The sequence below is a fragment of the Caretta caretta genome, chromosome 16, assembly GCF_965140235.1.
Source record: "Caretta caretta isolate rCarCar2 chromosome 16, rCarCar1.hap1, whole genome shotgun sequence".
Classification (NCBI taxonomy): Eukaryota; Metazoa; Chordata; order Testudines; family Cheloniidae; genus Caretta; species Caretta caretta.
Genome location: NC_134221.1, coordinates 26,315,004 through 26,331,290, shown reverse-complemented (window position 1 = coordinate 26,331,290; position 16,287 = coordinate 26,315,004). Strand labels below are relative to the sequence as shown.

Below are 16,287 nucleotides of genomic sequence, written 5' to 3'. Positions count from 1 at the left end.
CAGGTTTGACAGCCTTGGAGACTGAGCAGGTACAGCATGAACAGTTGCAATGCAAGCTTCCCCATGTGGCCTTGCCAATTTTCCTCAACCCTGATCTGAAGAAGCTACTTCTAGGGATGAGAGGGGACTTCATTCACCATGGCCCGTTCAGTCACTGCCCTATTGGCTGAGGCTACCAACAAGGCTGTCGGTACCAATTATGGTGGTTGTTTTTGGGATGTGGACACTGGCCTCTGGGAATTGGACTTGATGCCCATCAAATCATTTCACTTTGGTCACCAAACAGCTGTCATTTGATAACAGCTTTTTGTCACTACAGATCTGGGATAGGTCTGAATGGGTGGTATGTGTGTGTATGTATGTATAATGTCCCTATGGGTGCTCCACTTTAGGTGCATTTGTATCCCTACATTGCTGATTGGAGAACTTTGGTAACAGTGTCCATTCGGCCCGCACATCCACTATACTCCCTTGTGCCCCACCAGGAGGCTAACCAGCTTGTGTGGACGAACCGCCCCTCAGTTCTTTTTCAACTGCCCCTGACTAGAGACAGAGCCATTAGCAGTCTGTTTGTGATCGTTATCTCTATTCTTTTTTTTAGCATTTTTAGTAGCTAGTTAATCTCCTTCCTTCCTTCCTTAGCTGTACATTTTCTTTATTTTCTCTCTCAAAAAAAAAAACCACTTTTAATTTTCCCCCTTTGTAGGGGACCCTTTCCCCCCAGCAGGGTATGCCTGGCTCACCAGGCTTCAAGAAGTGCATCCCATGTAAGTTGGCCATACATATGGCAGATAAACATATACGCTGCCTCGGGGGAGGCCACATTCCTCAGAAGTGTGGTCTCGGTCAACAATTTAAACCAAGGTCTCGTAAGGACAGGGAACTGAGAAAAAAAATCATCCTGATGGAGGCAGCCCATCAGCCTTCCCTTGACCAACACTAGGAATCACCTAGAAGGTTTGAATCTTCCCCACAGCCCTCGAAGTCCAGGGACTATGAGTCAAAAAATCAGCCGCAGACCCTCATGAAAGGTATCTAAAAAGAGATGTGTAAGCCTCAAGCTAGCTGAAAAAGATCACCGGCATGCTCGGTATAGTTGGTACCAAGACCGTCCAAGCACGGTACCCATAGCTCACAAAGATCTGGAACAGCAGGTACCATTGATGCGCCTAAAAACCTGATGGGCACTGATGGATGAGGACAGGAACAGGGTGCACACCATTAAGACGATGCTTTTGGTATGAGTGGTACTTTCGGCACTGTCAGGTGTGAGCCACCCAGCATCAGAGTACTCAGTACAGGCAAGATCCCCAACTCCCACCGTATCAGCACCAGGTCAGTCAGGACTGCAAGAGTTCCAGCACTCAAGAGAACTCAGGGTACCTGATATACCTGAATTTCCCCTTCTCGGCACTGGGGCTCCAGTACCAAGTCTCCTCCAGATACAGGAATCTTTGGCACCATGCCATTCACCTCCACTTTCTAGTGGTGATTCAGACAGTGAGCCAGAGGAGGTCATCTCTCATCACTCCTCCTATGATCCCTATGGTGCCCATTATAAGGGGCTCCTCAGTCATACCCTCAACCTACTCTGCCACCACCATGGTAGGCCAGCCATGGGAACTGCCACCAGGCTCTGTCCCAGTGGCCCTACTGGCATCCCTGCATCGAATATAGACCTCACATTTTTTAGACTTCCAGCTTGACTCACTGTGAGCCTCTGAGACATTCTCCCTCAGCCACAGCATCCAGAACCTCTGAACCTCCAAAGGAGATCTTGACGGAACAGGAGGGAAGAATCGAGAAGGAAGTTACATCAAGAACCAACATCTCCTTCTCCTCTCCAGATGAGGCAGTGATGCCCACTGACAGTTTCCGGTTTTCCCAGGATTTAGCTAACAGGGTAGCAGACATGCTGCAGATGCCCCTGGAGGAGGTAAAAAATACCCATCACAAGTTCCTTGACATCTTATACTCTTCCTCATCCTCCGGAATAGCCCTCCCAATCAATGAGACCCTTCTGGAGCCAGCCAAGACTATCTAGCAAACCCTAGCATCAGTGATGCCTACCTGTAAACAGGCTGATAAAAACAGTTACATCCTGACTGATGTAAGGAACTGAAAAACCAAAATTTCTTTTTTCTCACCCTCCTCCTAATTCCATTGTCATCGACATGGTAAAATCTTGGGCCTGCCAGCACCAAGTGAGATGCACTCCTTATGACAAGGATTGGAAACACCTGGGCCTCTTCAGGAGAAAGGCCTACTCCTCTGCCACATTGCAATTTAGAATGGCAAATTATCAAACTTTAACAGATAAATATGACTACATCAGTTATACAAAGCTCAACACTTTTATTGATCAACTCCCAGAGTCACACTGTGACCAGTTCGAGCTATTATCCATGAGGGACAACTAGTAGCTGAAACAGTGCTCCAGTCAGCTCTCAATACAGCTGACACAGCTGTCCATCTCCACTGTGGTGGTTATGAGGCAAGCGTCTTGGTTATACCTGTCTGGCTTCCCTAAGGAAGTGCAAATGACCGTAGAAGACCTTTCCTTCAAAGGCACCACATTATTCGGTGACATATCCCTCTATATCCTTAAAGATTCCAGGGCCACTCTTCACTCAGTGATCTATACTCCTGAACAAAAGAGAAAGTTTAGTCCACAACCTCAACATAAATCCCACACTTCACAATTCCGAACCAAGTGTTTGAGTCTCAGAGAAAGAAATCCAGTTTTTCCAACACCCTTCCTCATCCCACTTCAGAGACCCTTCTCACAAGAGTTTACTAAGATAAGTAACAGATCTCCTCCTCCGGTTAGAAGCCATAGAACCAGTACCTCAATGTCTGTGAGACAAAGGTTTTTACTCTCATTACTTCCAGATACCCAAAAAGAAAGGGAGGTTGGGGGCCCATAACGAATCTCAGAGCTCTAGACAAATTTGTCAAAGCTCAAAAATTTTGGATGGTCACACCAGCAATGATTATCTATCTCTGGAACAGGGAGATAGGCATCCTGTAGATCAAGGGCTGAAAACCAATTTCCACATATCGATCCTACCTTCAAATAGATGATTTCTCAGATTTACCCTGGGCAAGGACGACCACCAATACAGAGTACTTCCCTTTGGCCTCTCCTCCGTGCCAAGAGTATTCTCCAAAGTCCTCTCCATATTGTGGGTCACCTATGCTCCCGGGAGATCATGATCTACCACTACATAGATGATTGTCTCCTCAGAGCCTGCTCCTTCAACAAGGCCCACAAGGTTACCAAAACCTCAGTAGACTTGTTCATGGAACTGGGACTGCAGATCAATGTCCAAAAATCAACCTTCACCCCTCTACAGCGCCTAGATTTCATAGGAGCTGACCTTGACTTGTTACAGGCCAAAGCGCTCCTACCACAGCACAGGTTCCACAGCTTGGCCACATTCATAGAGACAGTACAAAACAGCCCTCAAATATCAGCCAGACACTGCCTCCAACTCCTGGGGTATATGGCCCAGCAGTGATACCTCATGCTAGACTTTACATGTTGTGCCTCCAGATATGGTTCAGCTCAATCTACAGATTGAAGAGAGACAGATTAGACAAACCTCTGTCACTACTCACCAAGGTCAAAAACTTTCCTGGATTGGTGTAAAAATCAAGCAAATGATTGCAGGGGATTCCCTTTTCACCATCATTACTTCTCACCACCGACACATCCCTCATAGAATGAGGCGCACATCTAAATGACCTTAAAACACAAGACAAATGCTCATCCACAGAGATGTCCCTCCACATCAGCCTCCTCAAGCTCAGGGTGGTCAGGAATGCCTGTACCCATTTTCTCCCACTGATCAAGGGAAGACACACAAAAGTCTTAACAGACAACATAGCATTATACACTACATAAATTGGCAGGGAGGAGCCAGGTTTCCCTCCCTTTGTGCAGAAGCACTAAAGTTATGGAACTGGTGCATTTCCCACAACATCACATTATCAGTGGCCTACCTTCCAGGAGTACAAAATTCAATAGCGGACAGCCTTAGTTGCAAATTCCCACACAATCACAAATGGGAGATAAATCCAGCAGTGCTTCAGGACCTGTTCAGGCAGTGGGAGACACCGACCACAGACCTGTTCGCCACTTACCTAAACAAGAAATGTCCACGCTACTGCTCCAGCACAGGGATAGGGCAAAATTTATTGGGCGACACTCTCCTTCTGTGTGACAGGGACCTTCTCGATGCCTTTCCCCCATTTCCCCTGCTGTCAAAAGTCCTATTAAAAACAAAAAGAGAAGGAGCACACATCATACTGACTGCTCCCACCTGACTGAGACAGACTTAGTACCCTTACCTGTCACAAATGGCTACGGGCCCACTGATCTCTCTCCAACCCATGCCATACCCAGAACGAAGGACGCACTCTACGTCCCAACTTGAGGATACTCCGCCTCAAGGCTTGCCTCTTTCATGGTTCCAATGCATAGAAAGGTCCTGCTCAGGAGGTACAAGAAGTGTTACTACACAGTAGGAAATCCACTACATGTCATACTTACCTGCAGGAGTGGTCCAGGTTTCAGGTTTGGTGTAATTCCCAACAAATTTCCCTGACATCCGATACTTTTCCAGTGGTCCTAGACCATGTACTGACTCTCAAAAAATTAGGACTATCTCTCAGTTCACTCAAAGTTCACTTTGCGACTATAGCAGCCTTCCATCGATAAGTAGAGGGATACTCACACCGAACCACAAAACAATTCCTCAGGGATATAATAAAACTTTTCCCTCAACCCAGACATCCCACTCCAACATAGGACCTAAACTTAGTACTGAAAAACCTAACTAGACGTCTCTTTGAATGCATAGCTACTTGTTCGCTCACATACCTGTCGATGAAGACCGCTTTCCTGGTGGCGATCACCTCAGCAAGGAGAATAGGGGAAATAGCAGCACAGATGGGACCCTCCCCCGCAACCCGCAATATTGTTTCGGGACAAGCCACTCTAAGACCGCACCTGAAATACATCACCAAAGTGACCTCCTCCTTTCACATAAACCAACTGATTCACTTCCCGAGCTTTTACCCCAAGCCTCACTGTAATAACAGGGAGGCTATACTGCACACACTAGACATTAGGAGAGCCCTGGCTTTTTACCTGGATAGGACAAAGGCTTTTTAGGACATCTCCTGTGCTTTTCCTTTCTGTTGCAGAGATCTAAAGGCTCAGCGCTATCAGCCCAGAGACTCTCCAAGTGGATATTGAACGGTCTTAAACAATGCTATCAGGTTTGCAACATAACACCTCCATACGGTATTCGCGCTCACTCCTGAGGTCTGTCTCCTCCTCTGTTGCCTTCCTCAAGAATGTCCCTTTGTCAGAAATCTGTATAGCAGTAACCTGTGTGTCTGCTCATACCTTCACAGAACATTATGCAGTAACCAGAAACTCAACTCTGAAGCCCCAGTCCTCCAGTAGGAATACTGCTCGGGAGTCACTTACAGTGGGAGCACCTATAGGGGACATAGCTCGAAGAAGAAGAGGAAGTTACCTTGTGCAGTAACGATGGTTATTCAAGATGTGTGTTCCTTTGGGGGCTTCACAAACCACCCTCCTCCGCTCTACTTTAGAGTTCTTGCCAAGGACTCCACAGTAGAGAAAGAACTGAGGGGGGTTCGCCCACGCGCTCTGGTTAACCTTGTGTCAGGGCACAATGAGGACAGTGCATGTCGGACACTATTACCAACTTTCTCTGATCGGCAGCACAGGGACGTTAGTGCATGTACAGTGGAGCACCCATAGGGAGACACATCTCGAGGAACCATCGTTACTGCACAAGGTGAGTAACTTCCTCTTTCCAGGTCCCATTATCAACTGCCTGAGCTATACAGACCCACTAAACAAGGGTATAAATGTCCAGTACAGTCTCTTCTGAGGCTGGTTGGCTAGAGAATAGCGAAGGAGACACTGCTCAGGAAGCTGATTGTTAAAAAAAAAAAATGTTAAAATCCTTTTCATTAATCTAGTAGTATGATCTGGAAAGTGTTTGTCTAGTATAATCTAGTGCAGCGGTTCTCAAATTGTGTCGGGACCCCAAAGTGGATCAGGACCCCCTTTGAATGAGGTCACCAGGGCTGGCTTACACTTGCTGGGGCCAAGGGCTGAAGCCCAAGCCTCACTACTGAGGGCCAAAGCCTGAGGGCTTCAGGACTCAGGTTGCAGGCCCCCTGCTTGGGGCTAAAGCCCTGGAGCTTCAGCTTTGGCCCCCCTGCCCGGAGTGGTGGGACCTGGGCTTTGGCAGGCTCAGGCTTCGGTCCCCTGTCCTGGGGTCATGAAATAATTTTTGTTGTCAGAAGGGGGTCGTGGTGCAATGGAGTTTGAGAACCCCTGATCTAGTGCAACCAAGGGTTTCATACCACACCTCTCACTGTACTGATTCCAGTCCAGTATCCATTATAACTAGTTTATAGTTTTGCTTGTGCTACTTACAGAATTTCATGATTATTTATTACATACTGCACCAATATTGGTAGTATTACATACTACCAATAATTAAATTTTTATTTTTATATAATTTCAGCAGATAAAATCTGTTTATTGTAAAGCTTTTTAATCTATTTAAATTTGCACCATTACGCATAATTATGGGTTTAAAGCATTTTTGGTTATCAATTTAAATATTCGCAGTTACAGGAAATTATGAGGGTCAGGCAATAATTATTTAATGTCAGTAGATGTTGAGATTCAAAAAGTTAAAGCTTTATAAACCACTAAAACACAAATTTTATATTTTTACTAGAGCTGTTGATTAATCACAGTTAACTTGTGATTAATATTTTTTAAATGGCGATTAAAAAATTGTGATTAATCGCAGTTTTAATTGCACTGTTAGATAGTAGGATAACAATTGAAATGTATGAAATATTTTGGATGTTTTGCTACATTTTCAGATATATTGATTTCAGTTAACAACATAGAATACAAAGTGTACAGTACTCACTTTATATTATTTTTATAACATATTTGCACTGTAAAAATCATAAACAAAAGAAATAGTATTTTTCAATTCACCTCATATAAGTACCATAGTGCAATCCCTTTATCGTGAAAGCGCAACTTACAAATGTAGATTTTTGTTTGTTTGTTACATAACTGTACTCAAAAACAAAATAATGTAAAATTTTAGAGTCTACAAGTTCATTCAGTACTATTTCTTGTTCAGCCAATCGCTAAGAGAAACAAGTTTGTTTCCATTTACGGGAGATAATGCTGCCCGCTTCTTATTTACAATGTCACCTGAAAGTGAGAACAGATGTTCACATGGCACTTTTGTAGCTGGCATTGTAAGGTATTTACATGCCAGATATACTAAACATTCATATGCTCATTCATGCTTTGGCCATCATTCCAGAGGACATGCTTCCATGCTGATGACGCTTGTTAAAAAAATAATGCATTTATTAAATTTGTGACTGAACTCCTTGGGGGAGAATTGTATGTCTCCTGTTCTGTGTTTTACCTGCATTCTGCCATATATTTCATATTATAGCAGTCTCAGATGATGACTCAGCACGTTGTTCCCTTTAAGAACACTTTCACTGCAGATTTCAAGAAGGTACCAATGTGAGATTTCTAAAGATAGCTACAGTACTCAACCCGAGGTTTAAGAATCTGAAGTGCCTTCCAAAATCTGAGAGGAACAAGGTGTGGAGCATGCTTTCAGAAGTCTTAAAAGAGCAACACTCCAATGCAGAAACTACAGGACCCAAACCACCAAAAAAGAAAATCAACCTTCTGCTGGTGGGCATCTGACTCAGATGATGAAAATGAACATGTGTTGGTCTGCGTTGCTTTGGATCGTTAGCAAGCAGAACCCATCATCAGCATGGACGCATGTCCTGTGGAATGGTGGTTGAAGCATGAAGGGACATATGAATCTTTATTGCATCTTGCACGTACATATCTTGCAACACCAGCTACAACAGTGCCATGCGAATGCCTGTTCTCACTTTCAGGTGACATTTTAAATAAAGTGGGCAGCATTATCTCCTGCAAATGTAAACAAACTTGTTGTCTGAGTGATTGGCTGAACAAGAAGTAGGGATTGAGTGAACTTGTAGGTTCTAAAGTTTTACATTGTTTTATTTTTTAATGCAGTTTTTTTTGTACATAATTCTACATTTGTAAGTTAAACTTTCATGATAAAGAGATTGTACTACAGTACGTGTATTAAGTGAATTGAAAAATACTATTTTATTTTTACAGTGCAAATATTTATAATAAAAATAAATATAAAAGGAACACTGTACACTTTGTATTCTGTGTTGTAATTGAAATCAATATATTTGAAAACATGGAAAATATCCACAAATATTTATATAAATAGTATTCTATTATTTAACAACGCGATTAATCACGATTATTTTTTTTAATCGCTTGACAGCCCTAATTTTTACGTGAGGCTGACAAAGTAAATAGCCTTAAATCAAAAGAGCATACCTGTATTTACTATTCATTCACTAGTCCATTTGTAAGAAGCCTAATTCAAAAGTCTAAATCACCAGATTTTGACTGTAGTAAGTTCTCGAGCAGCCATTTCTTACTTTGCCTGTCTGTAAATTTCAGTTATCATCTATGGGAATATATTTTCATATATATTTGTGGTTTGTGTGTATACCATGAAATAGACATTTACCTACATTTACCAATAAAAATCTAATCCTTCTAAACCTATTTATGGGCATTCAAGATACTGAATTTAGTTGCAAAGAATCAGTTGAGGGTTACAGTCTGAGAATTTCTGTTGACCATACTTTATAAAATTTTCCACTTTCTCTAGTGTCCATTTTCTCTCATTCCAATAATTCTCAGTTTCTTAATTGTAGCTGTGTTTTCCAGGGTATCGAAAACTGTTCAGCCATGCTTTATTGTCATATAGGAATTCATTAAACCTGGAACAACTGCCAAATTGGTCTCTCTTATGTTTTTCAATGCTAAGATTCCTGAGAGGGAAGATATGTGTGCTTATGGTCTTTCCAGCCTCCCAGTCATGGTGTGCAGTGTTGGGGTTTTTTGTTTGATGTTTTACAAAGTTTCATTTTAGAGCTGGCATTTTTAGCACTGCGTGGTGGCTCAGCCTATTTCTCCCTTGAATGCTGGTCCCTATGTGTATTCCACTGTTGGTACACACGTGCTCCATGTGCCTGAGACTGGAGATTTCTAGCAAGTAGCCTCCATTGCTCAATGCCTCTGCAGTTGCTTTCCTTGTGGTCCATACCGAAGATATAAGGGGCGGTGCAGACTGATGCCTCTCCAGTTCCTTTTTTACCATCACATGGCCTTAGCAGGAATCCTCCAGTGTCTAGAACTGGTCCTCGTAGGCATTCTTGTCTATAAATATTTAAAAGTTTTAAGTTAGTTATCATTAGATAAATAATTTTTAAGTTAGAATCTCCATCCTGAGAAATACTCTGTCAGTGAAAGACCTAGATTATGACCAGGCTCCCAGGCTTTAAGAATTGCCTTTCCTTCCCCCACTCCTTTTTGGTCAGCGACAACCCCCAGCACTGCCTCTACTTGAAGAAGCTTATTTCTCCACTCAGTGCAGTGTCTACTGCTCTTTTCTCAGACAAACGTGACAGGCGCAAGAACTCCAACTTCGGAAGCACCTAATGGAGCACACTGTGAGGGCTCAATCAGATCCAGACAAGGTGATCCATTCCTTCTTGGCATTCTGCTTTCTCTTAATAATCTGTTTGAGATGCTTGTTCATCCATCTTGGTCTGCAACCCTTCCCTACAATGTTTTCCCCTTTGCTTGGGATACAGGATTCAGATAATTTTTGCAATTTTGATTTAAAGTAATTCCAAGCCACATTCAGATCCTTGAGTTCTTTAATCCAGTTCACTTCTGTAACTAATTCCCTAAATGTTTTAACGTTTGCCCTTTAATAATCAAAGACCTAGTTGCAGACCTATTTTTGTTTATACTTCCTTTTAGTTTAAACTGCGTTAACTCATGATCACTCAAACCAATGTTGGCCTAGTAGTATTTATTTCATTAAAAATATTAAAGAGGTTTCTATAAATATCCAAATAGGATCCTGGGAGTCTGTCCTCCAGCAGGGCTGCTGTACAGACCTCAGACAGGTTTCAGAGTAGCAGCCGTGTTAGTCTGTATCCGCAAAAAGAAAAGGAGGACTTGTGGCACCCTAGAGACTAACAAATTTATTTGAGCATAAGCTTTTGTGAGACACAGACACACAGCTGTATGAATAGGCTGGGGTGGTACAGCTGCGCCGGAGGAGCTTGCCAGCGTGGGGCTGCCCGGCAGCCCCATGTTCTGCTCCTCCTGTGTCTTTCTGGTACACAGTACTGGCTATAAACAGCTTACTGGTACAACATACCGGACTATAACGCTCTACTTGCATGATTGCTGCCCCATCTCATACCATCCCTGGGAGTCTCTGTCACTATAGAAGAGTTCACTCTAACTCTGACTCAGACTATAGACATAATAGGAGTGACCTTCAACTCAGGACAAAAGCTTATTTTCCTTATGCACAGATTCCAAGCCCTGGGCAGACTGATAGATCGGGCTATGCACAATCCTTGGTCATTGGTCCAGATGCCATTTGCCAGATTCCACCTCCACTGCCTGCAGCCTTGGCTTCAAGCAGCCTATATACCAAACAAACACAGCATGAATTCTTAGGAACAACCCTCATCGAGATAAGGACCTCTCTGACCAGGTATAAGGAACTGGCACAAGTGTGCATGTGCATTCCTTTCCTATATTCCACACCCCATAGAACAATAATCTCAGATGCCTCTTTGTTAGGGTCAGGGGCTCACACAGATGGTTACATAGCATAGGGCATTTGGACGCCTTGGGAAACCAGGATATATGTAAACTTGCAGGAACTCAGGCAGTCTGAGAAGCATGCAGGGCATTCTTGCCATTAATCCATTCTCAAAATGTTCTTACAACATCAGACACTATGACAACTGTATTATACATAAACAAATGGAGGAGCAAGATCTGTTCTCCTATGTGTAGAAGCGGTCACCTGGTGTATCTCCCAGGAACTCAGAATTCACTAGCAGACAGCCTCAGCAGGTACTTTGCCACTGACCACAAATAGGAATTGCACAGTTCAGGGATGAACAGCATCTTCGCTCAGTGGGAAACCCCTATCCAGGATCCATTTGCCTCTCAGACAAACTGGAAGTGCAGCATATACTGTTGTTCTTCAAGTGATTGCACATGTGCATTCCACTGTAGGTGTGTGCATACCCTGAGCACAGTCACTGGAAAATTTTCAGAGGTACCTGTTGAGACGGCTTGAGCACTCTCTGGTGCTGCACGTGCTGGTAGAAAGTATCCAGCCGAACCTGTGCCCCCTCCATTCCTCCTTACCGCCCGGACAGGTTCATAGAATATCAGGGTTGGAAGGGACCTCAGGAGGTCATCTAGTCCAACCCCCTGCTCAAAGCAGGACCAATCCCCAATTTTTGCCCCAGCTCCCTAAATGGCCCCCTCAAGGATTGAACTCACAACCCTGGGTTTAGCAGGCCAATGCTCAAACTATCCTTCCCCCAGGTTGCTGGAACTGTTCTCCTCGCTTTGGCAAATTTTCTCAGTGGTCTTCCTTTTCCTATAATTGTATATAGTTTGGTTAGTTGTAAATAGTTTTTAGTCAGTTTAGTGTAATTGGTGTATCTCAGTTAGGTGGTGGAGTTTGGTCCGTTATGCAGTGCTGAGGCATGCCTTGGTCACAAGGCTTCAAGCCCTGTACTTCCTTCAACTAGGCTATGTCCCTGAGTGACCTGCAATCTAGATGCCTGAAGTGCTTGGGAGAGGTTCACGTTGGGGACTGCTGCCAGATTTGCAGGGACTTTCAGCCTCACATGAAGAAGGCCAGAGTGAAGTATTTACTCTTGGAGGAGGCACTGAGACCTTTCTCTGAGCCGAGTCAGTTGGACTCAGCACTAAGTACATCAGTTTTGGTAAGGGCTCTGCCGTGCAAGAGTCCTGGCACTGTTCACCATCACTAGAGCCAAGGAAAAGGGACAAGAAGCAGCCAAATGAGGTGGGAGAATCTCTGGCACCAAAGACGGCCAGGCATTGGGATCAGAGTTGAGTGCGACCTAAGCCATGCCACTCCTCTGCCTCAGTATCGCAGCGGCCAGCACCACTGACCTCCAGCTCTTATGAAACATCATTGACTCTGGTACTGGATGAGCTTTCTACTTTGGGAATGCAGCGTGGTACTAGTGCTATTGCGGCGCCCTCCACATTGGAGGCATTTGTCGCTGCCAGAGACCAGCTATCGCTGGCTCTACTAGTATCTCTGGCAGTACAGGAGTTGTCAGTATTGGTGCTGGCAGGCAAGAGGGAACCTGTTGTTCCCAGTTACTGTCTGCTATGAGGCCCAACAGTACTGTCTAAGGGGAAACCAACAATGCTGGCCTTGACACAGGCTTCCCCACCTTGGCACTGGTCTGCAGCACCAGTGGGAACCGCACCTCCATGGTCACCAGATAGATACTCATCATATTCTGAGTTGGAGGTTGGGTCGTACTCCTCCTGTCCCATGAGTCACTCCCGCCACTCTCCCAGACACTCCTACCCTGCTATGGACCCAGGCACACGGTGCTATCAAGTACTTATCCTAGAGGTCACTGGGCACCTATGCTGATGCAGTGGCCCTTTTGAAATCCATAGGTTTCCCCCAATTCAGAATTCCTATTCAGACTTCTACACTTCCTGCTCAGACTTCTACACTTAATCCAGAGACTCTCAGGTTTTTCTGCAGTTTCATACCGGAGCTTTGAGCAGTCATACTGCTCCCTTACATACAGTGCAGCTCCCACACCTTTTCTTCCCTGCCTGTCCTTCCTGAACAGTTTATATCCATCCATGACAGTATTCCAGTCATGTGAGTTATCCCACCAAGTCTCTGTTATTCCAATCACATCATAATTCCTTGACTTTGCGAGGACTTCCAGTTCTCCCTGCTTGTTTCCCAGGCTTCTTGTATTTGTGTATAGGCACTTGAGATAACTCGCTGATCGTCCCTCTTTCTCAGTATGAGGCAGGAGGGCCCCCCCCCCACCCGCGCTGTCCTGCTCGTGCTTCCTCCCGGTATCCCATTTCCCCACATACCTCAGGGCTTTGGTCTCCTTCCCCTGGTGAACCTAGTTTAAAGCCCTCCTCACTAGGTTAGCCAGCCTGCTTGAGAAGATGCTCTTCCCTCTCTTCGTGCCTGCTTGCAAAGATGCTCTTCCCTCTCTACATCAGAGCTATCCAAAAAAGGAGGACCTGAGGGGGTGCAGGGTCAGCTGGGGGCTTTATACTGGCGCTGTGAGCGTGCGGCATCGGAGGGCGCTCGAGCCACCCCCAACAGGTACCACTGAGGGAAAATTTTCTGGTGACTGTGCTTGGGATGAGCATACACCTACAACACATCTCAAACAACAACAGTTACGAAGGTTAGTAACTGTTTTTTCTAGGGAAGTTCAAGGCCATTCTCCAACAGCGCTGTTTTCCTTCTTCCTTGAACAGACCACCTAAACTAAGCATTTCCACCCGTCCCACCGCTTCCTTGAGTATTACAGAAGTCTTGATGTGATAGAGCACGAGTCATTTTCATCATGCCCAGATGGACCAGGAGGTTCTAGTTTCCAGTTCTCCTGCATGTGTCAGCCTGACCACTAGTCAGCGTTAATTGTTTTCCAGACCTTTTGGCTCAAGAAAAAGGCAAGATCAGACATCCCAACCCGGAATTCTTCATCTCACAGGTTGGTATTTGGATGGGCATTGGATCTAGAATGTTCCTGTTCCCAGAATGTGCAAGCCATCCTTATTAATAGTAGAATGGACTCTGTGATAAATGAAGGGGAGGGAGTAGCTCCCTTTTATGGACACCCAGCCAACCAGTCAGCTATAAAGTCACTCTTGTTGGCTGTTGTCTGCTTGCTTAATCTGTAAAGGGTTAAAAAGTATTCCTGGCTAGGTTAAAGAAAGGGAGTGGACACCTGACCAAAAGAGACAATGGGAGGGCTAGAACTTTTTAAAATTGGGGAAAAAAACTTCCCTTTCTCGTTGTTGTTCTCCAGTGACGGGGGACAGAGCAGGACAGGGCTGAAGCTATGCTGTAAAGAGCTTTAAAACCAGATATGAAAAAGCATCAACCCTACCTCATCAATCATACCTCAACCCTACTTATGTGAAACCCCCAATATGTCAGTAATCAGGGAATGTCTAGGAAGATGCAATTAGGGTTATTTCTTTTAGTTCTTATTGGCTTGTGGACTCCTCTGTACTAACCCCAGGTGCTTTTGTTTCGCTAGTAACCTTTAAGCTAAACCTCAAGAGAGCTATCTTGATGCTTAATTTTTGTAATTGCTTTTTTTTAAAATCTAGCAAAAGCCTAAATTCCAGATGTAATTTCTTTTTTTGTTTTTAATACAATTTACCTTTTTTAAGAACAGGATTGGATTTTTGGTGTCCTAAGAAGTTTGTGCATATGTTGTTTAATTAGTTGGGGGCAACAGCTAATTTCCTTTGTTTTCTTTCTCAGCTCTTCCGCAGAGGGAGGGGTGAAAGGGCTTGAGGGTACCCCACAGGAACGAATTCCCAAGTGAGCCTTCCTGGTTTCCAAGGGTTGTTTTTTTTGTTTGTTTGTTTTTTGTTGGGGTTTTTTGCACTTGGCTGGTGGTGGCATCTACCCATCCAAGGTCAGAGAGAAACTGTGACCTTGGGATTTTAATACCAGTCTTGAGTGGCCAGTATTAATTTTTAGAATCCTTATGGGTCCCCACCTTCTGCACTCAAAGTGCCAGAGTGGGGAATCAGCCTTAACAGACTCCATGAGAAAATGTTGTCTTGTCAATTGGAAGCGTTTCTCTATCTGGGCCCAGCAGCTCTATTGAGTCTCCTGAGTCATGTAATATCCCACATTACCTTCTTATGCTCAAGAAGTTTGGCCTTTCCCTTAGCTTCATACAGGTTCACCTAGCAGCAATCAGCACATCACCCTCCATCAGACAGCTATGCTACCTTATTCACCCCATCACCTCCAAGTTTTTAAAGGGTTTTAATTAGAACTTCCCCACGAGTAATAAAACCAACCCCTCAATGAGATCTTAATTTAGTGCTTCCAACAGTCACTGTGCCACCCTTCCAACTCGATGCTTTACCAATCTATGAAGATTCCCTATCTTGCTGCTATCAGCTCAGCCAGACAAATAAGTGAGTTAGGAGCCCTGATGGCAGACCCTCCTTATACTACATTTCATAAAGACAAGATCTCACTACAACTACACTTGAAATTCACCCTTAAATCAGTTTAGGAATTTCACATAAACCAGAATATGCACTTACCTGTGTTCTTTCTGAAGGCCCACACATCCATCAAAATAAGGAAACTTCATCTCTGTTATGTGAGACAAGCTGTAGCCTTTTACCTACAGAGAACTGAACAAATCAGTCACCTACGCTGTTTCTGGCCACAGCAGAACAAGTCCAAGGACAAGCTTTTTCCTCTCAGAGGATCTCTGGCTGCATCCTACTTTATTTACTGTCTTATCGCACACGGGATATGGGCTTACTCTAAAAGAACACAGGCAGCCTCAGCACCATCATTCCAACAAGTACCTCTGTTTGACATTTGCAAGGTGGTCATGTAGAGTTCCAGGCACACATTCATGAGACATTATGTCTTGGGTCAAGCCTCCTCTGCTGACACATCCTTTGGGATAGCGGTTCTGCAAGCAGCCATCCCAGCTGCATCCTTGCATCTTCCTTTTCTCTGAGTACTGCTTGTCAGTCACTCACAGTGGAATACACACAGAGACCAGCACTCAAAGAAACAAGGGAATTAAGTAGTCTTCATTACTGGAGTTCTTCAAGATGTGTGGTCCCTATCTGTATTCCACTACCTACCCTCATTCCCCTCTACTTCGGATCCTCTCTGATCTGCAGTAAGAGGAACTGGAGAGGGGTCAGTCCGCATCATCCTTTATGCCCTCAGTCTGGAACACGAGGGGAACAACTACGTAGGCGGAGACAGACACTACTTGCTAGAAATCTCCAGTCTCCGACACATCAGCGCACAGTGGAATACAGATAGGAACTACAGATCTTGAAGAATCTACAGATCTCCAGTTATAAAGGGTAAGTAACTTCCCTTTTCTAAACATCTGTGTTTCCAGATAAGGTCTGTTACTGCATTATGATATTACTATAGAAAATATTGATTGGAAAACTAATTGAATCCCTTACTA

At 44.3% G+C, this 16,287-nt stretch overlaps 1 protein-coding gene across 11 annotated transcripts in view; it reads left to right on the top strand.

Annotated features, from left to right (window-relative positions):
* GARNL3 (GTPase activating Rap/RanGAP domain like 3) overlaps positions 1 to 16,287 on the top strand; it is a 194,203-nt gene that overhangs the window by 150,936 nt on the left and 26,980 nt on the right. For 5 of the 11 annotated variants that reach the window (XR_012665260.1, XM_075120473.1, XM_075120471.1 and 2 more), the window contains 3 exons: positions 5,212 to 5,286; positions 9,627 to 9,708; positions 13,739 to 13,800. The exons of 3 other annotated variants lie outside the window; for them this stretch is intronic. Coding sequence is in view for 7 of the 8 variants with exons in the window: in XM_075120473.1 (XP_074976574.1) it covers positions 5,212 to 5,286; positions 9,627 to 9,708; positions 13,739 to 13,800 (219 nt within the window). In the remaining variant the exon portion in view is untranslated. Of the gene's footprint in view, positions 1 to 5,211; positions 5,287 to 9,626; positions 9,709 to 13,738; positions 13,801 to 16,034; positions 16,178 to 16,287 lie in introns of all 11 variants that reach the window. 3 more of the 11 variants (XM_075120477.1, XM_075120472.1, XM_048823445.2) reach the window with 3 other exon arrangements.